Below are 26,821 nucleotides of genomic sequence, written 5' to 3'. Positions count from 1 at the left end.
TGGGACCAAAACACTGAGCTCTGCAGTCTCTCCACACCAGTTTTAAAACAACAACAAAAAAAAAAACACAACAGAAGTCATCTGGTTAATCTCAAGTTTTGAAGGTGTGGTTACTTTTTCCTCTTTTTAATTATGTAAAACTCAGGAACACATCTTGAGAGATATTTTGACTTATTTGCACATGCAGCTGGAATAGGCTCCAGCCACTGAGAGTTACAGCACCCAGACAAGATTATATAAACTTTAAGAAGGACTCGAAGCAAAAACAAAAAGAAAAGGTGGATCTGGTAGAGTCTATCAGAGGCAAAAGTATTTTAATATAACATGAGGAGTTGGCAGAGTCGGACAGTCAAATTCAAAACCTTCCTTAGCAGGTCTGGCAGAAGCAGAAGGGAAGGGCTTTGCAGTTTGTGATGAAGAACTATTACATACATCACAGTCTCATCACCTACCCATTCTCCTGTTCTCCCAGGGCACCTACCTTACTGTATGTCACTACCGACAAGTTGTTCGAGTGACTGCTGGGGGAGAGATTTACAGAGTTTTGTGACAGTCCATTCTGATCTTGTTCAATTTGGTCAGGAGCAGGCCCCCACGTGTTTTTGCTGATTGTGCCTAGCTCAGAACCCCCAGGGTCTTTTAGGTTGTTTTCATCTGGTTGCCTGTTCTTCTGTGGAGAGGCGAATGGGTTAAAGTTTCCTTCTACCTTGCGGTGCGGTTGTGTGTTGAACTCCGTTTCAAAGGATGACAGCTGCTGTGTTACTCCTAGAAGTCCTCCAACTTCCACACTGAGGATCACCCAGATGACATCTGAGGAAAAGGAAAGACACTTGGGTCATTACTGGATGGAGATTATGGAGATGGGGAGAGAAGGAGAAAAAACAGGGCACGAATTCACTCCTTTCTAATAGGAAAAAGAATGGATTGTTTTTTAACCCATTTTGTAGAGCATCAAAAGTAGTGGTTAGGCACTAATCAAGTCTAAACCTTCAAGAAAACCAAGGCAGTTTTACTCTTACTGAACTTAAAGGAACCAGGTCAGGACATACAAAAAGCCAGCTGACATGACAGCCTGAAACTCCATCCTTCACTTTACCAACAGGATGCACTGAAAAAACTGTAAGTGACTTTAATGAAGATTACACAGCAGGACTGAAACAAGAACCAGACAGAATCCCTGCCAATCTGCTCAGATGGTAAAGAAAAGGTCTTTTTTTTTGTTTGTTTAGCATTAAAAGGTTTGGCTCTTAAAAACCATACACACCAAGAAGGGTTATTTGGAAAATAAATAGGCTTATGACGATTCACATTCATCTATCTCTATTCTAGTTCCAAGATGTCCCCAGCAGGTGGACACCTACCTAGACTGGTAAACTATTACACAAGTTTGCAAACTACTGGTTAGAATAAGAACGTACATAAGTTCTTACATAACACGTGTCTTTTGTACACAGATAAGATTGTTTTTCTACTTACTAATTCATTTGTACTTCATGCAAACACTATGGCATATTCACCTAAACGCATTTCTTGGTACGTATCCAAATTCAACTCTACTGCTTTTTTTCCCCCCACCCCCCCCCATTAAATGTGCTCCAGTTCTGTTTTGCTGCACGGAGATAGAAAATTAAGCACAGCAATACGTAATCTCAGCTGATCTAATAACAGGACCTCAAGTGACACCTAACTCAGGTTCCAGCTTTCCCACAGTGCCAGCCTATAAGGGGCTCTTCTGTGCTGTCACCGCTGGCGTGGGGGAGGGAGACAGCAGGTACTGCTGTGCAGTTTTACCACCACTTCACAAACAGCTTTCATGCACTGAAACTCTCCTTCCAGTCACTCACCACAGGCAAGGCAGCTCGTTAGCTTGCGTTTTATAACCCAATTAATGACAGTGAGATACCACCCTACACAAGCCCAGCTGCTCAAGGAGCACAGCACACTGCCAGCACCCATATCCCACACAGCACTTCTGGCTCCCCCTGCTGCAGGTCTGACCAAAACCCAACCAGCAGGCACATCCTGCTGGACCTGAGCTCAGGAAAGAGGCATTAAGCAGAGGAAAGGCAGCTCTGATTCTAAGCTTACTTGCCAACAAGATTTTAATTAGTAGGTGGTTTTCTTTCAAAGTGTGGAATTTGAGGAAATTCAGTGAGATCTTAAGCTGTTTGTCAGCGTGTAGGAAAGCCTTGGATTAATAAACACACAGCCTGGTGGCAGGCAATGCAAGTTGAACAGGCCTTTCTACCTTTCAACCTAATTTATGCACACATTTCAAGGACAAAGTTACATCCACTTGCAACACAGCAGAGCCTTACTCCTGCTGACAATTCTGCCAAAGAAATGGAGCAAAGAGTTATTTTTGACTCCCAGTGCTAACATCTCTCACTCAAAACCCATGTACTTGGGACGCTCCCAACTGCCAAAACAGACACAAAGCTGTTCTCAGTATAAACTACAGCTGGCTAAAAATGACTAAAAGAGTCCAAATGAATGAAGATGTTGGTGGCTCAGCCCAAGGCACTGCACAAAATCATCAAAAAGTGATTTTTAAACACAGAAAACCATTCACAGTAGATGCACCAAGTTTAACTATTAAAGCTTTTCCTACACTTGTCAGGTTGGGTTCATACCATTTAGATTTCGTCTGTATGTAATTTGTGATGATCAGCACTGAAAAACTTGAGAGGATTCTGACAGGGTAAGAGCCTCAAGGAGAACTGTACAAGTTCCTTTGTTTCTAAGAGCTTTGTGTAATCTGCAATTTGTTCCAGTGTTTAGAAAACAGTTCTGTGCTGACCAAGACAACAAGGCAGCTCACTTGATGTTTTCTGTTTTCTATATTTAGTCTGGCAGACCTCTCTACCTTTCTGCTTTTAATCAAACCTCACTGAAGGCAAGCTTTGTCTTTCAGATCTAACTACAGTGAGCACTGCCCACCAGACCAGCAGAGCACAACATTTTCAATATGGAAACCAAGGTCAGTCCACAAATGTTAGTTTGGTTCTCATATCTTTGCACAGCACAGTGTCACGCCAACAGCAATTACAATAAATCACACAAAGATTATGGGTAGATTATCACTTTTATCAGGGGAGCATCTGCAGCAGGGCAGGAGCATCCTTTCTGTTTATGGTGGGAATATCACGAGGAAGTGCCAGGAAAGGGATCACTCACCTCCGTAATACAGTCCTGTGGCAGTGCACATTCGCCACTGTCCCTGATACATTCCTGCTGTGCTGGGGCTGCACATCTGAACGCTGACATCTGCAATCTCCTGGGGCTCCAGGGACCTGACCATTACCATGTTTACATGGCCAAACTGGTCTCCCCCAACATACTTCAGACAAACTCCTGGAGGCCATACTTCTGTCCCTGGGATTAAGCAGAGCAAAAAAAGTTAGTGACAGTGCACCAGGAAAAGGTGTTGTGTCCATTTTTATGAGACTGGATGAAACACTTATTAAAACAATTGCGCAATTGTTCAACAGTTAAAGGAATACCAAGATATATATATCTATCTCACAGCCAGCCAGAAGAATACAGTTTTCAGATAAGGTTTAACTGGTTTGTGACCAGCAGTCAAGAATCACATTTGTATTGAAATAATCTCTAGCTCTTCTTTATGCAGGAACATCCTCAAAGTCACAGCGCAACAGCTGGAAAAGAAAAAGAATCAACATAACTGACATTCACTTCATACTACAGACAAAGAGGTGAGACGTCATTTTTCTTTTCCTCATTTCTGCCTCCCTACGTGTAGCTCCTGAGGTTTTCAGCATCAAAATGTATGTTATTAACTCAAAGCGCTGGAAGCATTTTCTTCCAGGCATTCACTCCTTTTTCAGCCTGTTAGTCTCGAGAGGAACTCATCCTCTGAATTATAATTGAAGAGCCAGTACTGGTTTTTAAAAGGATTTGTACCCCTTCCTGCACCAACTCTTCCTTCGGTCTTCCAAAATGGTGGAAGTGATTGCAAGCATATGATTTTTTGTGGAGAACAGTGCTTAGACTGGAGATACTGGGACTGCCAGTGTGACCTGGCAATGTGGAGAGATTCAGAAAGCAGTTACTGCATGCAAACACAGCCGTTTCCTCCAAAGATAATAAGTACTGGGGCAAAGAAAAAAAAAACAGAATTTTCTTTTGCTGCTTCTCCAATTTGTGGCAGGCCAAAGACTTTGAGAATACCTTCTGCTTGGCTGAGGTTGTAGGAAACAGTTAATTGAAGCAACCTTCAAGAAGCTTGGAACCACTCAAAGTCTATTCTGAGGCCAGAGTGGTGGATGCTGATCTGACCTCAGGTTACCTCCAAGAGCATCCTGCAAAGGATGCAAAACAGCTTGTCTGCTAATTTAATCCCTGTGGATGCTTCAGTGAAGACATGGCAAGGAATAGCTTTTTAGTAGAATCCTTATTTATGGAACTCTCAATCTAGCAAGGAAATAAAGACGTGAGTTAATAACATTGGATATTCAGAGTGGATAACACACTGCTACAATTGGAAACACTGCAGAGATAGGGAGGTAATTCAAAGAGAGAAGCTGAGTGATTAGCTGATCTCAGACTAAGGCATGGGGGAGACAAGTATGAAGTCTCCTCTGACAAGGCTGGCAGCCAAGCAAGGTTTAGTTTGAACAGTGTGATTTTTATCAGTTAAGGACTGAAGGAGCCTAGAATGCTGGAACTAATAAGCCCCATAAAAGGAATCAATCATAGAATTGTAAGGGCTGGAAAGGACCTCTAGAGATCGAGCCCAGGCTCCCTGCTAAAGCAGGTTCTCTGCAGCAGGTCACACAGGAGACTCCACCACCTCACTGGGCAATCTGTTCCAGCACTCCGTCACTCTGACAGCACAGTTCTTCCTTGCATCAGTATGGAACTTCTGCTGGATGTCCCTTTTTCTACTGCTGCTCACCACCAAGAAGAGTCCGCAACCACAACTTGACTCCTGCGTTTTAGGTGTTTATAAATACTGATGAGATCCCCTCTCAGCCTTCTCTCCTCCAGGAGGAACAGTCCCAGGGCTCTCAGCCTTTCCTCATACAGGAGATGCTCCATACTCTTTGAACATCTTTGTCGCCCTCCACTGGGCTCTTCCTACGAGATCCCTTTATTTTTTAGAACTGAGGAGCCCAGAACTAGACACAGTGCTCCAGATGTGACCTCACCACGGCACAGCAGAGGGGGAGGATCACCTCCTTTGACCTGCTGGCCATACTCTGTACAATGCACCCCAGGATATCACTGGCGTTCTGGGCCACAAGAACACACTGTGGGCTCACTGCTCCTCCCCAGCAGGGCAGTCCCTGACCTGTACTGATGCAGCCAGTTATTCCTCCCCACGTGCAAGACTCCACACTTGTTCTTGTGGAACCTCACCGGGTTCCTCTCCGCCCAACTCTCCTGTCCATCCAGGGCTCACTGAATGGCAGCACCACCTTCCCATGTGCCAGCCACTCCTCACAGCTCTGTATCATCAGCAAACTTGCTGAGGGTGGACTCTAACCCTTCATCCAGGTCACTGATGAAGATGATTATGTCATTCTATTTCAGTACACTCATCTGTCAGGAGATGATGAATTGCAGTAACTGTCCTGCGTGCACAGCCAGCAGCAGCTGGGGGTAGAGTGGGAAGAAGAAATACATCTTAAATCTTGCTGGTCTTTTAGCACTGCTTCTATTATACGGCCTGGTCTTTGAGCAGACAAGCCAAGCACTATCCTGGAAGATATCAGAGCAGGGTATTAGTTTTCAGTAACATAAAAACCTAACTGAACCTGGCTTATTGCTAGCGTGCCTAAAACTGACAGTCTCCCAGAGCTGTGCTTGTCATACCCGTCAGACACCAAGTGCTTGGGTGACACATGCCTCAGGTATTTCTTGTTCCAGGACTGAAATCATTTAATCAAGGGCTCCTGTAGAGCTGTTAAAAACCTTGGCTTTACTTCAGTTATCTACCTAACAAGCAGATATTATCTAGAAACACCATAGTCTTTTGAACTTATATCTTAATTAAACCTTAAAATGGTTTTAATATGCTCTGGTTCTGCTTAAACTGTAGTCACAACACAGTATGTGGAGGTGTATTTAACTAAAACATGCCTCAACAGCACAATTTTAACAAGATTTGGCCTCCAGTACCAGTATTCAAGCACAGATGTACTCTTAACAAGAAGTTGGGCTTTAACCCACACAGAAGACAAAACAAATTTTGGCCTCGCCAGGAGCTCGTGAGTCAAGATGAACTTCTTTTCCTCATTTCAGCAGGCCCATGGGTTTCAGAAGGTCAAACACACCATGAACAATGAAAAATGGCTTGAACAAGGATGTTAAATTAAGGCTGAATTTGCACTCAGGAAAGAATACATCAGAGGAACAAGAGAAGGAGGAGTCTGAAAGGAGCTACGTAGGGGGTGTAGTCATAACTCACACAATTTAAGATACTAATAGTGGATAAACAAGATCTGTCAAGCTTACTACATTTTAAGACTTGTTTGAGACAGTTATAAAAGTTTTCCAGTCAATTTTGCAGATTACTGGAGTTTAAGCAAGCTTTGTTTGTTACCTTTCTAAGTAAAAAAAAAAAAAAAAGGCAGAAAAAAATAAATTTAAATAATTAAATCCTTTTCCTCAAATGATGCTTATAAATCAGTGTTCTTACATGCACACTTTTCACCCCCAATATCCTGATTAAATACGTAGATTTTTAATAGGGTTTTAGTCTTCGTTACACTTCAGTATTTAGCACAGATCCGTACAGCACTGAGTACTGCAGTCGTTTCCAAGTAAAGACACTTGCACAGCTGTATGTTACTCATGATGATTCATGGTATTACACCTTGTCATGCTATCATTCTTCTCCACAAAAGTGCAAGCAGGTCAATTAAATTCAGACACACAGGTTAAACATTCATGCAACATCCTGTCATTGCAACAGTCAAAGACAAGGTATTCCCCTTTGCATCCTCAGGTCTCTCTGACTACATCCCAAAAGATTAAGCACTGTGTTTTGCCTAGTCTCACTTCCCAAATTTCAGCCACTGCTTTGATTTATTTCATACTGGAGTGTACTCTCTCCGTCTCTGCATTCTCCTAAAGCATGAAAAAGCCATTCTGCCAAAAGCATATTAAAAAGTAAAGGGTACCTGCCACATAGCTGCTACTTCTCAGATTGTGGCATCACTGCATCCACAGAGTACTTTAATACTGAGAGCCCAACCACCAAATGGCAGGCAATCAGAAAAACAGTGTTTCAAGATTTCAAGGGATCTATCTCTTCATTGACTTGAAGGTGTATTCAATTTGTCAAGTGAACATAAAGCCAGCTAAGGATTCTCAACCTATTTTCAGATTTAACTTCCATTACAATAAGCAAAACAAGAGAAGTACTTCATTTTCTATTTATATGCCTCTTCCTCCAAAAGTTTCCTAGAGCTTTTGTTTCTGTGATGACAGGAGGAAGAAGAGCTCCACATCTAGCCACAAAACGTAAGAGCTGACGTAGGAAGGGGAATGCAGACAGGTCAGCAGGCGACCTCCTTCAGCAGCAGAGTGGCTCTATTCCAAGGTAGGCGTACACGAACCTATTGCCTTAAGCAACATCTCTTCCATTAGATCTGCCACCCTATCACATAACACACATTACATGGGTTTTGCTCAAGTCAGATAGACTTACCTGTGTTTTGTATCCTCCATGTTTTCGTAAACTGGGTGTCAGGAGGAATGGACTCTCCTTCACCTATGGTGACATCTTCAACAAAGGACATGGAGGGTACGTTGATGTTTGGACTCTCAAAATCATAATAGGCTCCAATGGCGGCTTGTAGATTCCTAGAAAGCAAAAAGCAGCTTATAATCTTAAGCACAAGGGGGTCAGGTTCTGACAATTAAGTATAGATATTATCCAGATTATATTAGCTCTGCTGCTTGCATTTTTCTAAAGCTTCCATCACTATCACATATGGATTTTCCAAGCTAACAGAATTCAATATACAGCATTTTACTTTCTGTGGACACTGCTTTGGGCCACATTTCTGGTCTGATTCTCATTTTCTTTGAAAACTTGGAACTTAAGAGTCTGTAAGGCCTTTGAGCCATTAGCTCTCTCTTGAGACCCGACAACAAGCTGAAAAGACAGTGAGGTTAAGCGTTGTGCACAGCGTGTAAACAGAGCTGTTTCCTTACTGGCCTTCTTTCCTTGGCTAATTTCAAGACTCAAATTCTCCGTTTTATTTTGGTGTGAAAGGTTCAAAACACCACAGAATGAACACACTTTGATAATTCTGAAGGCAAAAGAGAATCAGCAGCTACGGATAACAACTCAGGCTTTGCTGCTTTTGAAACATACGGTCATAAGAGCAATGAGCACTCTAAGACTATTAATCATTAAGTGTCTCTGGATAGCCATGGCTCAAAGGAACTTACAAACCACTGAGACAAGCACTCTTGGTGAATAAAAACAAATGACAGTGGAAGTCTGTGATGCGTTACAGACACTCAGAAAGCCACAAATGCTATTGATTCATGGTCATGGTGTAGCTGAAACTCAAATGATAATTAATCTGAAAAGAAGAACAGTCAAACAGGAAGAGGATCCATGAGTCTCAGCTGCCATTCCACGATATACTACTGTGCCATTATGTAAGTGTTTTGGCAAGGCATGTAATTCCTCTGTTTACGCATGTCTGGGAGGTTGTGCCCCTCATTTACATGTTGTGAGTAAGTGCTGTGAGAATGGAGATGAGTAAAATCTCTCCAGAAGCAATGGGCAAAGCAACTGCTTTTTTATTTATCATTACAGAGCTACTCTGCTTTTTTAAGCAAGACAAGAAAACCTTCCAGAACCAGGAATCGCCACCTAGAACAAAAGACACACAGGAGAAGCTGCAGTATATGGGAATGGTCATTTATTGTGAGCTAGTATTGTTTGGTGGAGTGTCATGTGTCTAAACCAAAGCCAGAAAGCCAAGGCGAAAACAAGAAAAACATTTGCAGCGTGACCCTGAGAAAAAGCAAACACAGGGCTTTTTGGACTGCCTGCCAGCTGGAACGAGCCTGGAAACGGTGAGCAAAGAAACTGCCTCCTGTTCAATTCCTACAGTGCTCAAGGAAAAAAAAGTAATAGTCAGACATGGAGTAAAATGAGAAGTGCACGGGAGAGAAGCACCCCCGACTGCTGCTCACACGGGGTCCCAGAGCCGCCCTGTTGTAAGACTTCCATATTTACAACTCTGGATTTCGGACCAGCAGTCATTATTCAGCCCGAGGCATTTTCTACTTAGGAGTGTCAGGGCTATATTTAAACAGACAGCTCAGTCCAATGCTGCAGGAAGGGTGCGTGCCACATTAGCCAATAAATGGAGACAAATGCTCCGTTTTACATCACTGACCGCCTGTTGCTGATACACCACACCAGATTTACATAACATGCAGAAGGGCTGTGCCAGGAGTCTCCTGTTCACTCAACCAGCTAACACTACAGTCTAGAGTTCAGTTTTCACTTTGATTTCTTCCTACATTACAGCAATCCAAGGCAAAAGGTATTGTAAGAACGATAAGTGACAGCGATACAACTCTTTCTCTTCCTAATCCACTCAGACACACCATATTGCATGCTACAGTGCTGGAATCAGTAGAAATGACGTTTTATTGACATTAAGAAAGAGAAAATAAAAGTTTCAAGGGGAAGGTTGCTGCTGTAATCCACTGTAAGGCAGCCTGCACTGTGTTTTGTTTGCTTGGCTGTAAATATGCTTCAAAGGTAGTGGGCTATTTGTGCACATAGGCGCTCTGCCAACTTTCTTCCCCTCCCTGTGTCATATTTCATTGCTTGCTTTGCCATTGGGAAACAACTCCAGACTCTGCAGCATACAGTTAGCTTTTAACTCAAGAAGAGTACATGCTGAAAAACAGATTTGCCACCCTTCTGTGATCACATATCACAAAGCCACCTCCCCACTCCCACTATTTTGATCGGCGTGCAGTGGGTTTGGTTTGGGGGTGAGCACTTGGGCATGTTCCAATACACAATGGTCTTTCTACTGGAGAACTAAAAGGAAGCTTCCAGAAACCGAAGAGAAATTGAAAGTACCAAGAGCCAAAGTCAGGATGACAAAGCAAATCTGACTGAAGTTCAAGTTCTTCAGCACAAGCAGCCCAAAGAGATAGCCACTGAGCAGCCGTATGGCACCGGGCTGCTGCGGCAGATACTCAGTGATCACATTTTAGTCACGCTCTCTGCTTACACAACCAGCAGAGAAACGTATCACTGCTAGCTTTGTTTCTTCTCTTTCCAAGCAAGAAAACTCAGGTGTCAGTGTGAATGCAGCCCCTTGCTTGAGGGCCGCTTCCAGAGGTCACAGCTGCAAAATGCTCAGCCTGACTACTCACCCATTCTCCAGACTGAGTATCGTTTGTAGGACTGAATACTGCTGTCTTTCTACTGTAAGCACAATATTTGTGGACTTGACAAAGAAATGCTGCTAAGGAGACTTTGAGGTCACAGACACGAGTCCCTGAAGTTTGCCTATATATATCTGCTGTTATTATTAGGTCTTTACCCTCATGCCCCAGATATAACTGCAGAGCACCAACTGCAGATCCTCCCGGGAAGGGAATGAGGAGTTAAAACTAAGAGGAAGGAGTTATCATTTGAAAGCTTCTGCTTACACATCAATGCCAGCCTGGTTTCACTCCCAGGTGTGACTTGCACCACAGTTACCCCCTTTGCTCCCTGCCATGTGATATCAATTACTATTATAAACCAAACAACTTTGGAACTTAAGATGAGAATACGCAACCCAGCCCGTGCAATTTACATGGCTGATCTATCCTAATTACAGGGATGGCCGTGCTTCTGTCTCTCTCAGCACAGCCCTCCAGGTGTCATGCCCTCCCGAATGAAGCAATTCAGCCCTTCCAGGAGGGCAGCAGGACTCGGCCACGCTCACAGAGCAGGTCTGGCAGGGTTCAACCTCAGCCTCCTGCAATCAGAAATCACGCAGCAACAACGTGAGCCTCCTTACGACCAAAGCAGAGCTCTGCTTCAGTCCTGAGAGCGAGATTTTTGAAAGAGGGAGGGGAGAAGGCAGCAAATACAGATTGTAGCCTCCTATCACCAACCAAACCCACTTCAGCTCCGGGCACTCCGCTCTTTGCTCTCCAAAGGCATCACGACTCAGGTAGCAAGTGTGCCCCCAGCAAAGCGCTACCCACACAACGGGAGAAAGTGTTCCTTTTCAAGTCCGTTCTTCTGCTCTGCCGTTTGGTTTCAGGCCTCAGGAGCTAAATTACAATAGAAGTTAAAACCTTCCCTGCTAATAGCTCTGGAGATGTCCCTTAACAACTCTTAAGTGTTTGCGGAGAGGCGGTTTATCTCGAGCCATTCCCTCCCTCCCCGCGTTTCTTCCAGACAGCCTTTTGTTATGTTAAACCAATAGATTTAGACAGTAATTACTCCCAATTAACTAGGTCACCGCGCAGAATTCAAAAAATAAAAGGAACTCTTCCAAATCAATTCACAAACCAGAGCACTCTTCATACAACCTAATGGTTGTGCAAGCGAAGAGCAATATACGGGTAATTGGAAATGATTTTTTTTTGCTTTTAATTGAATCCGATTCCTCATTACGAGAAGGAAGAAACCGTGGCACTGCGAGTCGCTCACATCGGCCTCGAGCAAAGCTGAGCAGATGCACGGAATTGTATTTGGGTTTGGTTTTCAACCCAGCAGCTCAGGGACCCGAGCTATGGGAAGAGATCCCTGCACCATGCAGGCTGATGCTCTGAATTACTTGTTGACACAAGAATTACACTCCAAAGTAACAGTTACAGTAGAAAGCAACGACTTGATCGTTAAAAATCTATCTGTATTACAGGGATCTAGAAGTTTTCTTTTAAAGTCTTCGATGAATCCAAGGCAGATTAAGACAGCCACACGTCCTCAAACACAGCATGCAGATTTTGCTACCATGGGCTCCCGCCGCCCTTTGCCAGCCATAGGGAGTGAGCGTTCTTCCAGCACTGATCATCCTGAGCCGTCAGGAAAAAACAAAGGCTGCCCTTCCAGTGCAATACCGATTTAGCCTTCTACTTCAAATCTCACACCACACGCAGCTCTTATATCATACACAGACAGCAACTTGAGGACGTTTATTAAGTCGAGTAGAAAGCACTTTGACAAATGGCTTCGGCTGCAGATGGCTGCAATGAAGTGAACACCGGGCTACAGTTCTCTCCCTCTGCGCAGCTCCCGGTTCAAAGCCAGGCAACTGCACGGTGTCTGAGCACTGCATGGCCTCAGCACTCACATATGGCAGAATGTCTGCCATGCCCAAAGCAGCTCAGGGGTTATCTCCCAGAAAGATGTGACACAAGGGCTAAGTGATATAGGAGCACAGTGACATCTCGGTAACATACGGCTCTGTGTAGGAGGCTTTGTACTCTTTCCATAACTGAGTTCTCTAACTTTACAGCTCTTGCTCTCATTGCCTAAATGCAATATGCAGTGCAGCACCATAGTACCCAATGAGGCATCTGTGGTTAAAAAAAAAAACATGCAAGAGAAGTGATGCAACAGATGGATCATTTCTTCCTCCTCAATAATGGAACTTCTTTGCATAGTACAGGTGGAACAGACTAAAAACATACATGGAACACATCCCAGTGAGGCAATCCTCACTCAGGCCACTCCTTTTGCCTCTACATATCTTCTTTGGAACTGGATTGACCAAAAAAGCTTCTGCAGTAGGAAGCGCCTTGAAGCACTGGAGAAAGCTGAAGGGGAGACAGAATCATCACATCACAGGGAAGGCACTTTTACCTGCACTTGGCTTCAAAGGTTTTCAATAGAGATGACACACGGCAGTGAAGGAGGGAAGAGTCCCATGACATTTCGAAGGTCTGGAAATGATTAGCTTTCAATAAACACCACTTCTGAAAGCCAAATTTGTATATCCATTATCTTCAGTCTTGATCTCTCCTACACTAAACCATGAGGCTGAGAAGCTAAGCCTTCAGATTACCCAAAAGGAGGAAAGCTGAAAGCTTTGAACTGAACTTACACAGCTTTAGAGGGGAGAAAAAGCCAGCTACTTCAGACCTTATGTATTTTCCTTATACGAAGCCACAGAAAAACATTTCACTGTTTCAGCTGAAAACAGCCAGTTCCAAAATACAGCCGGGATGTTCCAGGAAGTCCACAGAGACCTGTTGTGATCAGAAGCTATGCTGCACTGTGCAGAGATAGCACAAGGAGAAACTGAGAGGCCACAGCGAAGGCACACCCTTGTCAGGACACTCCAACCCACCAGCAGTCACTTCCCCTTATCAGGCTTTTAGATAGAAACAGCTCAGTCGTTATCACAGTCCCCACTCCCAGCTGAGCACTGCACCTCGCCTAACAGCAGCAAGCAGTCTCGGTGACAGAATCAATGCTACGGTGCAGTTCAAAGCCCCCATCCCCAGCAGCTGAACCCCTTAAAGCAGGCAGTCAGGAGCTTTCAGTCTGGGGTGAAACATCTTGGGAATGTCCCTGCAGAAGCTGCCCTCTGCTCGCTGCCACTGAAAGCAAGCACCAGCCCTTCCCAGAGGAAAGTGAGCACGAGCTGCCAGCGCACAGGAGATTCTCTAACTGCTAATTCCTCAGCATAAACTATGTCACCAATCTATAATTGTCTGCACTGAAGTAAAGGGGGATTAAGCTACAGAAACTGCCTGAGAACAAGTTCAGGCATGTAAAGCAGTCCAGCTGGCCGAACATTATATTGTACCCAAGTCCTTCTGCTACAGTTGTCTGATCGCAGTTCCATTTCACATGCACCCCATTTTCAGAAGTCCCGTAAGTGGGAGCACAGCACAACTGCATTACAGTATATTTGGTAGTTAAATACTATATTTGAAGCCCACTTTTTGCTCAAAATACTCAGGTCAAATGGTGAAGCTGTTCTGGAGAAGGGTTGTTAGATCTGTTTTTGTGCTCTTTTGTGCCTGTAAGGACAGCAGAGTCCACCTGTTGTTTCAGAGTAAGAATACCACTGAGTTTAAACCTCCATCCTTCCTCCTCTTTAACACTTAACTTCATCAAAAGCCAAATGATCTTTTATAAACCAGGTTCTTCACACTTCTCACTGCATTCACTTCAGCTGGCCACCACCTGCAAGCATTAATCAGACTAGTGGATTAAAACTTCAAACACTTGCTAAGTTTGAGGTACATCAGGACCAGAAGACTTCTTGTTTTCCTCCTTAATCATCTGATATAAGGAGAAGCAAAGGTGTATGACTTCTCCCCATCACCTCCCCAACAGGTGCCCAGAGCAGCACTAACCCAAATTAGTTCCCAGGACTGGAGACCCTCTCTTCCAAACCAAACACAGAGAGCCATGCTGTAATCAATACAAGTGGCCTTTGAAACAGCCAGATGATCAAAGGTTTGTTGGTGCAGGGGCAGAAGCAGCAAAGGATACACATTCCACCTCATGTCCTGATAATGCCTGCGAGCTTCAGGGCAGTCTGGTTTTGCACATCCTTACAATTGCTTCCTACACAGTCTCATCCCATAGATCTTGGAAACATAGCTATTTGAAGGTTCAAATAAAAGATGACTGCATATTGTACCAGCAAGCCCTTTAAATACAGCAAGCAGAAAAACAAAAGCTGGCTACATTAAGCTGGGAGGAGCTGAAGAGCTTTGGACAACACCTGGTGACCTGCTTGTACCTGAGCTGGAGCTTTTCAAACCCAAGCTCTTCTTGCCATGTGCCTGGAGACCTCAGCAAAGCAGACAAATAACTGTTAACAGCCTGAATGCAGGTGCTCATCAGGTAAAAAAGCAGAGCCTGGATGTCAAGAGCAGGGGTACTATGGGGCTACTCATTCTGGGAAACACAGCATGTGCAAATAGCTTCTGATGATTGATTGTTTATGTGAAATTACGCCCCAGTGTTTCACCTAAAAGTACCTTGAGGATCTGAGTAACACCTATACTCCAGCACTCAATCTCAAGTGTTCACACATGCTTCCATCCACAGATCTGAGCTTTCCTGAGGGTAGGATCCTAACACATGTACTAGAAAGCAGAAGCACTCAAAAGTCAGACCAAAAGCAACTACAAACCCCTTGCTAGCTCAAACATGCCTTGGGACTTACAGTCAAGCACACCCACTTCTGAGCAATACAGGTGGTGCATTCAACACTGAGCATCCAAACAGCCAACACAGGAGGATAAAAACAGCAATTTAAGGCAATTTTAGTTTTGTTAGGAGTCAATATTTAACCTTTTCTCTGCAGTCAACAGAACACAGCTTAGAGCTCCGTATTATCAACCAAACCACAGAAGTGACAGCAGATGAAACCAGCCTACAGCTGCAAGTTCTGAAAATAAAGGCAAGAAAAAGGAGACCTCCAGAAGAGATCTACCTTATGGAAGGCCCTAAGGAGACTTTTGCCACCAGAAGCCAGATCAAAAAAAGATGAGGAATTGCAGCAACAATATTGGGCTTTTTTTTTTTTTGAACAATGAAAACCATCTATATCTGGCACTCCACCATTAAATGCAGTATTCACACCTAGCAGACTAATAGAACCCAGCTTTCTCAACAAAAATGGAAGTGTAAACAAACATTACATGTAAATCACTGGAATATGCACGCATAAAAATAAACCTTCCAAAGGAGGAATCCCTCTGCAGCCAACTGAGCTGCACAAAGGATGTTCAATCCAGCACCACCAGGTACTTCAAATCAAATTAATTTGCTTTCCCACGGAATTGAAGAAGCTCCAAGTTTTACTCGGCAACCTCTCACCCTCTAATTTATTATACCAGCCAGCAAATGAAATTTCCTCTTCCTTTTCACAATTCAGATCCCGTACCAGCTTGGGAAGAACCCAATGTCTTTTAAGAAATGGGCCTTAACTGAGTATTGGCAATTCAAAAAAACAACCATACACACGTGCTGTGCAAAGCTTCCTCTGCTCTTACACTTACACTAATCCTTAGCACTGATGAGCAGCCAGGCCTAGGCTGCCCTTTAAGAACACTTCCAAACACCCCAGTCCCACCTGCCCAGAGACCCAGCACTGTTCCTGCATTAAAAGCCTTCAGCAGGTATTCCAGTGCAGATCCATTCAGTGCTGACTGGCTGACATAAAACAAGCCCACATTTTAAGAAAATAACTTCCCAAAAGGAGTTTCTGATGTAGGAAGAGTGAGACACGCCGAGCTGGACAGGCTCAGACACATCCCCAGCCGCACTGCAGGGAGCTGCAGTCAGCACCTACAGCTTCACCTCAGCACACATCAGTGCTGGGATCCCACTGAGCACGAGCAGTGTGCCCGCAGGGGGATGGAGCGTGCTGTTCCAGGCAGGGTGGGTTTTCATCCCTGGATGCAATGGCAGCAAACACCCTCAGCCTCCGTTCTCCTCCTGAAAAAGGACTACTTCAGTGCCAAAGCATCTGTTGGAAAAGTTCACTTTTGGTTTTATACCAAAAGCCAAAGTTCAACCTTTCAACCAAACTCCAGGACTTTGAACGGCAAATAATGACAACAAGGAACCCATGTGTGCTGCTCTATAAGAAGCAGGACCCACGGGAGGGCCCTGGCAGGTAGCAGGAAGACAAGCAGTCAGAGCAGCCCACAGTCAGAATTCAGGGTGTAATTTCAAAGAGGTGCAGCTCTAGGAAAGTGTTTAATAAACAACAGGGAAAAAGACAACTCAAAGCATTTAACCTGTCTTTCTTGAAGATCAAAGAGCAGACTCAGAAACTACAGATGCATGTGTTCACCCGGAGCATTTCTGCAGCACCACCAATAAAAATCAGCTGGCAGTTTCTTTGCACTGTCCCAAGCCTGGAAAATACTTGGGGAGCACACTGAATGACTCCAGGTGAGCTGGAGAGGTGGGCACAACATTAAAGACTCCTCTGTGTTTCTTCACCATCACCAAACCACTCTTCTGCCCGAGTGATCTGAGGAAAGCAGTGTTAAGATAACTCACCCCTCCCAGCAGAACTGCTGATTTGTTTTAAGCGTTAAACACAATTCCTAATGAATACACTGGAAATATTATTTCAAAACACATTGCAGCTCAGATTACACACAGCACCATCTCTAAGGCCTACAACAAGGAAGTAGCTTCAGGCCTGCTGACTGTATCATTATCAAAGAGCAGGCTGCCACATCTGTGAAAAATGATGGGTTTTTTTTTCTTTAATTAGCCTCTATGAACATTATCTAATAAGGAGAGCTCAGTCACCAAACAAGTGCCCTTAGCCCTGCTGTGACCTCCTCACCATCTCCTGCACACCAGCATTAATTCTCACACAGAGAACAAAGAAATATCAGTGAAGTGTTCCAGCTTTAGGAAAAAAAAAGTGATTTGGTGGTCTCATTGAGAGGAATTATTTGCAGGACAGACTGATGATAAAAGATTCTGACCCTAATTCTACATTAAGAAGTCTCCTACTGTGCCACTGCCTAACATCACCTTGGGCAGCGTGGATTACAGCACCAATTTCCACAGCAGCCTTCAACACGACAAAGGAAAGGTGCCTCCAGAAAGGGGAAAACGTGGCTTGGTTGAAGCTTTTTGCAACAACAGAACAGGATTGGTGTATTCAGGCTGACATCACAGCAAGGTGGGAGCTGGGAATGGGACAGAAGCTGTACAGTACCCAAAGCTCAGAGAAGCAGCATCCTGGCACGGATACCCGAGGAGAACCAGCAGCACCTGTCAGCATGGCTAACCCGAGCCTGGGCTGCTGAAAGGCTACACCCTCACAGGCTGCAAGCCCACTGCAAGAGCCATCACCGTGCAGCCCCAGCTAATCTTCCCATACTGCTGTATACATTACACCAAGTTAAAAGATTTTTTTTTTCCTTTTAAACACACATCCCCATCCAACAAAACTAATTAACTAATCCTGATTTTTAAAAAAAGCTATTACGCTTTCAAATTTTAGCTGCAGGAGTTGTGAAATCGAAGTCATTTTGACCACTTAAGACCATCCCTGGAGGTGCTCAAGAAATGTTGAGATGTGGTACTGAGGGGACGTGGTTCAGTGGGGAAACACTGGTGGTTGGTTGGACAAAGTGCTCTTGGAGGCCTTTTCTAATCCTGGTGATTCCGTGATTCTTCAACTGTAACTCAAAAATGTAATGTTTAACAAAAGGGCTCAAGGGGTTGTATGGAAGCTACTGTTACTTCACTCCTACAAAAGAAAGCAGCCTTTCAACACAAACCAAGAATACCGTGGTTATACATAGTAACCCCATTAGTAACTTCCCAGGTTCTGCTTGACTTTCCTCTCCCCAGGAACACCACAGAACAGCCAAAACAACAAAAAGCCCACACCACAACTAACAGTGTCACGGTGCAGAGCAATGCATGTAGCGCAGGTAGCATTACTCATATTCTCAAGACCACGTGAATGGGGTAGGAAAGCATTTCCTGCCCTGCACCACTTCTCCAAAGCAAACTCCTGAACTCCTCTAGAGAAGAGGCCTTATTTCACATTACATCAGCTTGCAAGGTACATGGTATTATTTGCTATTTCCTTACTCCCTCTGCAGATGCAGATTTGCAATATTTAATATAGGGCTGTAGGAAGAGAGAAAGAAGTGAAAAGAAAAAAAGTTGACTACTTTGTCATATTATTGTTTATTAGTTCAGCAACTCCGTGCAAGTTTCATTCTGTTCCCAACTGTTGATATCCAGACTTTCAACTCAGACTCCCAGTTTCAAACTGGAAGTTTCTGGAGTTTATTTTATGCTGTTAATGGGTAAAATGGGTAAGCAGGGGTCGCCTCAGTATCTCCTGTTAATAATTTCTGAAACACAGCGCACTTCACTTCCCTGCATCCTTTGCAGTGGCGGGATGTAAACAACAAGAAGGGCACTAACCCGAATGTGATCCAGCTAACCGGGAAGGCTATCAGAGATGGGTTTAAAGGTGCAAGCAGTAATAACGAGGCAAACCCCACACCTCAGGCAGCAGCAACACCACGATGCTCTTTCAACCGCCGGGCTTCCCCACACCACTCTCACTCCTGCTTTCTGTTTCTCACATTTCTCCCCCCCCCCCCCAACTGCAGCCTCCCCGATTACCCACACTTCTGCTTTTCACAAGGAGCCTTCATAACGAAGTCAAAACACACCCCCAGAGCCAAAGTTTCGGACAGCCCGATGTGTGAGCAGACATTACGCCTTCCCCAAACATCTGGGCAACTTTCACACAGAGACCACAGCAGCTTCACAAACCCCCCCGCTCAGCTTTTCCTCCTCTCGCAGCCCGCTTTAACGACCCGGCCCCACGCAGCCTTCCCTCCCCTTGCCCAGAAAGGGCCCTTTAAGAGCTCCCCAGCCCCCCCACTCACGCCGCACTCCCCACGAGTCACTTTTTAACAGCCCGCAGCCCTTTGCCCCCCGCGCTGGCAGCGCTACAAGCGGGGAGGCGATGATAGGAGCCCGGCCTGCCGCCCTCCCCACAGCGGGGCCTACGGCCCGCACCGCCCGCCCGCCGCCCCCGAGGCCTCTCCCGGCTCCCCTCCGCCCCACGGCCTCAGCCTCCCCCCAGGGCCGAGGCCTCCTCAAGTTGTTGGGCCTCAGCCCCCTCAGCCCCCCGCGTCCCCTCAGCCCCCGAGCCCCGCAGCCCCGCACCAGTTGGTCATGTCGAGGAAGAAGGCGCAGCCGGCCGGGCTAAGCTGGAAGCCGAGGAGCCGCTGGAACTCGCCGATCAGCACGTCCTTGTCGGTAGTACCCAAGCAGCTGAACTTCTGCATCAGCTCCGCGTCCAAATCCACGTCCATGCCCTCCATGGCGACGCGGGCCCCGCCGCCCCGGGGCCGCCCCGCTGCCACCGCCGCCGCCTCAGCGCCGCATGGGGGCGAGGGGGGAGCGCGGGCACGGCGGGGGGCGGGGGGGAGGGGAGGGGGCGCGGGCGACGCCAGCCGCTAACGGCACCGCGCACGCGCCGCTCCGCCCGGCGCACGCGCTTGTGACGTCACCGCGCCGGCGTCGCCCCGCGTTCTGTACGTGGAGAGAGAAGGCGGAAGGAGAACGGCAAGGGCGAGCGGGGCGCGGATGCAAATGAGCGCGTGGCGTACGCCTGGCGTGACGCGAGGGCGCCGCGAAGACCAATGAGAGCGTTGGAAGGGAAGACGATTTGCATAGCCCCCCAGCCGCGCGTTCCCATATATGGAGGCGGCGCGGGAGGCGAGCCGCGTGTTTATGTATGCAAATCAATCACGTGCGGACGGGCCCTGTGACGTCACCGAGCTCTGTGGGGCGGCGCAAGGGCTGCTGGGACGGCGGGGCGGGCGCGCGCCTTCGGGCCTGGAATTTTCCTCTAAGTGCGATTTTTCGCCCGAATTCCCCCCAAAATGTCGCTTTTTGCTAAAGTTTCCCATTTCACAGTGGCAGTACCGCACACTGGGCCCTGGCCTCAGCGCTACAAGTTGTGTCTCACGTCGGAAGCCGAAATGATGTCTCTAACACAGGCCCTGTCCTCACCCCTCAGCACTGATGGAGCACAGGGCAAGCACAGCCCGTTGTACCTTCATTTCTGACGTTGTTTTTAACATACTGGGCTTTAATTATGCATGCTATGCTACCAAAGGTATTTTCCTAAACACAGGCCCAGCTCAGGGCTGTGCAGTGCTGTGCAGGGCGGTTTCGCTCTGACGGTGCTACCCTTGTGTTTGTTGTATGGGTGGAGGGGACGTTCTCAGCATGGGAGAAGTGAGAAGTGAATAGTGGCTGTACGGGGGTGGGGGTCAGCATGGGGACTGCACAGAAAAACATACAGTGGGATTCCAAGAAAAATAAATAGAGCATAGCACTGCGTGGTGTTCGTTTTTTGCTGTAAGGCTTAATAAGGGGCAGTGCTCCCTGTCCCTGCAGCCCCAGCCACCAGGGTCAAGCTGTCACTGCCCATGTTGTATGCTGGACCTTGTGATCTGTGATGCTGATACAGACTGTGGCAGCAGGGCTGTGTCCATGGCCGTGCCAAGCACCTGCCTGCCCCCCTGGTGTCTGGAAGCTCCAGGTTCAACCACAGGATTGTAGAATGGCTCTGTGATTGAAAGCTTTATAGTGGCATTGTGGAGGAAAGGACCTTAAATCATAGATGGCTCTGTGGTGGATTTAAATATCATCCAGCCCCAACATCCCTTTCATGGTCTGAGTGTTCTCCACCAGATCAGGATGCCCAGAGCTCCATCCAGCCTGGTCTTGAGCAACCCCAGGGGTGGGGCACTCACAACTTCAGGACCACACCACTGCCTGGGATCCTCACCCATGGTACTGGCACACCCCAGGGCTCTGGGCACGGCCCCAATTTGCCAGAGCTCAAGGGGCATTGGGACACTGCTCTCAGCCATAGAGTTTGGGTTTGAGTGGTGCTGTGTGGAGATGGGGTTGGACCCTGCGAGTCCCTCTCAACTCGGGTCATTTCATGATCGTGTGGTTTAGTAATTCAAGCACAGATTTGGATACGGGCAGAGCCGGAGGCCCAGTGCTCCAAGCGCTGAGAGAACGCGAAGACCGCTGCACTGCTTTGTTTGTCCCTCTCGCGCCACCGTCGAGAGCGCGCCGAGCATCCTATGGGACCGCCGTGGTCACGTGGCGGAAGGAGCTGCCGTGTCGCTGTCTGATTGCGTCACTTCCTAGCGGCGGCGCGCGGGGAGCACTATGCCCAAGTGAGTGCGGCCCCGGGGTAGGAAGGCCTTGGGTGGGGGTGTGGGCTTTTGGGGCCCGTTAGGGCTCGAAGCCACCTGGTTCGGCAGTGGGAGGGTTCGGGCACCGTGTTGGTTCCGCTCTCTGGCAGCGTAGGAAGATGGAGGGTGGGTCCCGGTGGTGCGGGGCGCTGAGAGCCGCTGTGCTGCGGCTGTGCGGGGCTTCACTGTAACAGCTACAGCGTGAGGTGCTGTCCTGAGTCACTGACGGGTTCTTTTCTCCTCCAGGTTTTACTGTGACTACTGTGACACGTACCTCACCCATGATTCGGTAAGTACTGAGCCTTCATCTTTGGTTCTGGCTGTACCAAAGCGAAACTTGCATGGACTAAAAGCAAGTTATTTGAATTGCTAAGATGTTCTGCTTGTTTGTCATAGCAAAAAGAAATAAAGAGAAGGAATGGGTGCTCAGAAGTACTCAGCAACTCCTGTATTAATGGGAGACAGCTGGCTCAGCATTAGCATGGCTGCATGCTTAAACTTGAGTCTCAATCCTAGTAGTTATATACAAGGGTGTTGTGCAGTACCTGTCCTCTCCCTGCACACAAAAACCAGTCCGTTCTATGCTTCCAAAGGAGATAGCTGCATCAGAGTTCCTATAAGCTGTGGTATTACATGATGTTTCGTGAGCTTTAGGTTTATGTGCTCTTTCTCAGCCCTCCGTGAGAAAAACTCACTGCAGTGGCCGAAAGCACAAAGAGAATGTGAAAGACTACTATCAGAAATGGATGGAGGAACAAGCTCAGAGCCTGATTGATAAAACAAGTAAGACGAATCCTTTTGTGATCTTGATGTGCTTTGCTTTTGCTTCTGTCTTTAAGTGCTTTCTTTCCTTTTTTTCTGTGCTGATTCAACATAACTTCCCTGGTTGTATGAAACACAATTGAGAATGTGACTTAGAATCTGAGTTCATCCCAACGTGATCTTCATGTGACACATAGAGCCCTGTGTGATGGGCCCTGCAAGCATTGTTTTAGTGTCACTGAGGTGTTTGTAGCTGCACCCACCTTTAGCACTGCTCATAGTGTCATACAAGGTGGCATAGCACAAAGCTATGCTTGTGGTCAGGGATTTAGATAGAAAGTCCTCTCAGGCTGCTGAGTTGTAAACTAACACCCTTAGGGCCAAGGGGCAGTTTTTTGATAGTGAAAGTGTTCTTTTTTTTCCCCCTCCCTTACTACTGGAAGCTTGAAAAAAGTTTCCTCTGTTCGTGCTGGGGATTCTCTTCCTCCAAGCTGTCTTCTGAATCTGAGTTCTTTTCAGTCTAAATGGGGTAAATAGGAATGCCAGACTAACCTTATGGCAACTTTCTTCCTTTAGATGCTTCCAGCCGTCACATCTTTTGCCTTCTTTTTGATCAATTCCAGTTTCCTGAATTTCTTCTTTTCCCTTTCACACTAGATATTTTCCATACTTTTTGTCACCCGCCTAATGATTGGCCTCCTACCGTTTTCAAGATAACACAGATTAATCTAATGATCCTAGGTGAAAAGTTACAGCTGCAAATCATGTGACATATTTTCTCTACTATCTACTACAGCTAGGTGTGTGAAATTCATCACGGAGCTCTCTAGTCTCAGCTGGAGTAATTACTGTAATAACTGTCTTCAGGAATATCAGGTGCTTCCATCTTGACAAGCAGTGTAAACCAGGGATTTGTTCCAGAGTAAGAACAAATGAGTGTGCAACACCACGTTAAGTATATCCTGAATGCTTGCCGTGAGAAGGAACGTTGACGCAGGAGCTTCCTCTGCTTAGTAACTGTCTTTTCTTCTGGGATTCTTTCTCTTTTTTTTTCTTTTTTTTTTCCCCCCCAATGTAGCGGCTGCATTTCAGCAAGGGAAAATTCCACCGACACCATTCTCAGCACCACCTCCTGGAGGAGCCATGATCCCACCGCCTCCCAGCATCCGTAAGTCTGTACTTTTGGGCTGTAATGGCAGACCTGTTTAGCAGTGTTCTGTGTTTCCTGGACTTGTAAAGAGAAGTCCTCTTAGCTTGGAATCTAGCAAGGAAGCGTTGAGCTTGTGCATATTGAAATGTAAGAGAATGCACTGCAAGATCTTCAAGTTGTTTTACCTTAGTAATGCTGAGCACGCCAATAGAATCGTGTGCTCCCTCATTACTTGATAGCTGCTGTGTAGATAAACTCATTAAAACTTCCAGCACAGTGGGTTTTTTTATATAATAATGTAAGATTGATAACCTTGTTTTGCACTGTGACTGGCAAACTGTTGAGATCCTTTTACTTACAGACAGTCTAGCTGTGGCAGTTACTTGCATTAAATATGCAAAGTTGGAAATAATAGCTAGGCTATTCTTTGCTTCTGTATTTGGCACCTGAAGTCAAAGCTGAAACTGAAAATGAAGGCAGGCGGTTGTAAAACAATTAAAGTTAGCTTAATTACTAGAATTTCCTGTGAAGGTTAATAACTATTGGAAATTGCACGGTGTTGATGAAAGCGCGTAACTGATCTGTGTGTGTCCAGCTGGTCCCCCACGGCCTGGCATGATGCCAGCCCCTCACATGGGTGGACCACCAATGATGCCAATGATGGGCCCACCCCCGCCAGGAATGATGCCAGTTGGACCTGGTAAGTGGGGAAATAATTCTCTGTGATTAGCAATTGCCAGCCTGTTCTATTCTAAAGTTCCTTTACTGCTTACTGAAAGCACTTCCAAGTCCTGGCGTACTGCTGAAATTATTGCTTTGGTAAATGGCAGTTCTTCTACCTCTAGTCTTACAGCACAAGCTTTAATTATTCAGCAGTTCTATGATTGCAGTGCTCACATCTTTGCACAAGAGATGCTCTTTAGCAGCACATGAAGTTTATTGTTTAAAATGTCTTAAAGTAATGTGTTCCAGAGAAGCAGTGTACCTCGTAAAGGTATTTTTATTAGAACTGCAAAGGTAGACTGAAATGTCTTATTCTGCTTATTGGCATTTGAAGAATTCTCAGAGGACATTTACTGAATCAGTTACTGGAACAAATCTAAAGGAGCACACACATGCACACCAAAAGCAGTGAAGCGTATTTGCAATTATTGCGTTTCTGGTAGATAATGTTCTCTTAAGTGTTTCTTGGAAGCACAGAATATGTGCGTGGTCTGTGATGCTGGGCAGCATAGTGGCTGTCGGGCAATAAATGGAGGAGCTGCACTGAAAGCACTGTCTCAATGCTTTCTGGTAAAGCACCTGATTTCCTTTGGCAATGTAAGCTGTAAGAAGTATACCAGGCCTTATTCAAACACCCTTAATTGGAGGATTTTGCAGCACTTTATTCCAAATGAACTTTCCAATTCAGTGATGGAGCTGGCGTCTCTTAGGAGCAGTTGAAATAATTTTTCAGGAAGTACTGTCAAAGCCAGGCATATATCTCAGAAATGTGATTCTTCCTCTACTAATTGCTACTGTCCTTCAGGGAAATGTAATCCATCTCACCCATGTTCTGGATCCAGATTTACACACTTAAAAAATGAAAGCTCTCTGGGGTCTGGGGAGAAAACCCGCACGTTCTCTGCAGCTGCTGATCCTGAGAGCTTTTTGATGTCTCCTCTTTCCTCTTGTAGCTCCAGGGATGAGGCCCCCAATGGGAGGACACATGCCAATGATGCCAGGGCCCCCAATGATGAGGCCGCCCTCAAGACCCATGATGGTGCCAACCCGGCCAGGGATGACCCGTCCAGACAGATAAAGACGTGGAGTCCTATGATTCTTTTCATATTATGATCTCCCATGTGCTAAAATGCCATAGTCCTGCATCCCAAGGATTTTATATGAAAACAGTGTGTAGATCTGCTCTCATTTCAGATTGCAGACGGTTTGACTTAGATGCGCACCGGAGTGATGCTTTTGTAACTGGTCTGGTTTTTGGTTTGTTTTCCCTGTTGAAATAAAACATTGAAGCTGGTTTATGTATGGAAAACCTGAACCTGACTGTGGTTTTCTGCCTGGCAGGATGTCACTCTTCCTTGCACCCTCTCTACTTGTATTGCACTTTGCTTTTTAAGGTTTCCTTTATCCTTGAGTCTACTTCTTACATCATACCCCTAGAGAGAAGCATAACGATCTGCTTGCTTTAACTAGAAATTCTTGTTTCAAAACAAGCATATGTGGTTTTAATTTAAAGAAGTGTTTTTGAAAAGGCCTGCAGTGATCTCTTTAACTGGGGAAACTAACATGAATTGGTCTTAATTCCTAACAAAGCAGGATGAGTTTAATAAAATCTTGATTCTTCATTGTGAGAAGCAAAGAGATGCTGTTAAAAGCTCACCTCTTACAGTAAGGTATTGTAAGTCATTGCTTTGTCACTCACAAGTGTATTTTTGGTTTGCTCCTGAGGCATTTGTGTGGACGTGTGTCATTAACTTCTCACAACTGTGGAGTCAGTAGTGCTAATGCCCTCTTTTCTTCTTCAGAGAAGCAATGTGGGGTTGAAGACAATTTCCAAAGCCCTTCAGTTTATGGAAAGGGCTTTGTGTTTTTCATGTGCTTAATGCAGGCGTGCAGTTCCAACTGAATCAAAGGAATTTATTCTGTTTGCATAACCAACAGCTCTGCGCATGTTGATTGTCGTCTGTTTATATAGGTGGGATTTTCCAACTCATTCTTGGCATATTTGTATCTAACATGAAAGAGTGGGAGGAGTTATCTTACAGGGAAGTTATCTTTGGTCAGCAGAACGGCCAGGGCTCCTTTCCTGAGTTGAATCATTGCTATGAGGTGGTATCTTAGGAGCTCGTGCCTTCAAGTCTATGGCTGCATACTATCAGATTACAACAGAACATATGCAGCCAAGTACAAAGCACGTGGCTTTCTTGGTAAAGCACTGACTGATCAGTTTAATGCTCCAGTGCCTTATTTGAAGAACAACACAATCGTTTATGAGGGATTTCTTTGTTCAGCACAGCCTTGGAAGCGAAGCACTCCCCTGTAGCACAATATGAAGTCCTCCAGTGTGTGAAATGTCCTAACTTGCTGTCATCCATCAAGGAGCAATGCAGCATAAATGAAAGGAGCACAGAAACTGCTCCAGCTGAGATGTTTTTTAATTCCAGCAATTGTTTTATGCTGAACACTTTTAGG

The 26,821-nt window shown here is 45.8% G+C and overlaps 2 protein-coding genes across 4 annotated transcripts in view; one reads left to right on the top strand and one right to left on the bottom strand.

The window, feature by feature from the left end:
• C6orf106 (C6orf106 homolog) overlaps positions 1-19,880 on the bottom strand; it is a 31,865-nt gene extending 11,985 nt beyond the window's left edge. The window contains exons 1-5 of one of the 2 annotated variants that reach the window (XM_015298936.3): positions 13,065-16,438; positions 12,824-12,936; positions 7,679-7,833; positions 3,178-3,375; positions 482-810 (exon numbers count right to left, since the gene is read on the bottom strand). In XM_015298936.3, coding sequence (XP_015154422.2) covers positions 482-810; positions 3,178-3,375; positions 7,679-7,833; positions 12,824-12,894 — 753 coding nt within the window. In that variant the 5' untranslated portion in view covers positions 12,895-12,936; positions 13,065-16,438. Of the gene's footprint in view, positions 1-481; positions 811-3,177; positions 3,376-7,678; positions 7,834-12,823; positions 12,937-13,064; positions 16,439-19,660 lie in introns of those variants that run through there. The other variant, NM_001030919.2, reaches the window with a different exon arrangement.
• A 1,781-nt stretch (positions 19,881-21,661) lies between these two features.
• SNRPC (small nuclear ribonucleoprotein polypeptide C) lies at positions 21,662-25,667 on the top strand. Of its 2 annotated transcripts, none has more exons than NM_001293166.2 (6): positions 21,662-21,699; positions 21,964-22,006; positions 22,392-22,500; positions 23,558-23,647; positions 24,225-24,329; positions 25,306-25,667. In NM_001293166.2, the coding sequence occupies exons 1-6, from the start codon at positions 21,692-21,694 to the stop codon at positions 25,428-25,430; spliced, it is 480 nt and encodes a 159-aa protein (NP_001280095.1). In that variant the 5' UTR covers positions 21,662-21,691; the 3' UTR covers positions 25,431-25,667. The 2 variants fall into 2 exon arrangements, with proteins under 2 accessions (NP_001280095.1, XP_004935101.1); XM_004935044.5 differs by having other exon boundaries at positions 23,555-23,647.
• Positions 25,668-26,821: the final 1,154 nt, after the last annotated feature.

Source organism: Gallus gallus, chromosome 26 (assembly GCF_016699485.2).
Source record: "Gallus gallus isolate bGalGal1 chromosome 26, bGalGal1.mat.broiler.GRCg7b, whole genome shotgun sequence".
NCBI lineage: Eukaryota > Metazoa > Chordata > Aves > Galliformes > Phasianidae > Gallus > Gallus gallus.
The sequence above is the reverse complement of the archived record's forward strand: the minus strand, read 5'-3'. Positions and strand labels throughout refer to the sequence as shown.

Coding starts and splice junctions, on each gene's coding strand:
- SNRPC (XM_004935044.5), top strand. Junction 22,007..22,391: donor CGTACCTCACCCATGATTCG/GTAAGTACTGAG, acceptor GCTCTTTCTCAG/CCCTCCGTGAGAAAAACTCA. Junction 23,648..24,224: donor CCCACCGCCTCCCAGCATCC/GTAAGTCTGTAC, acceptor GTGTGTGTCCAG/CTGGTCCCCCACGGCCTGGC.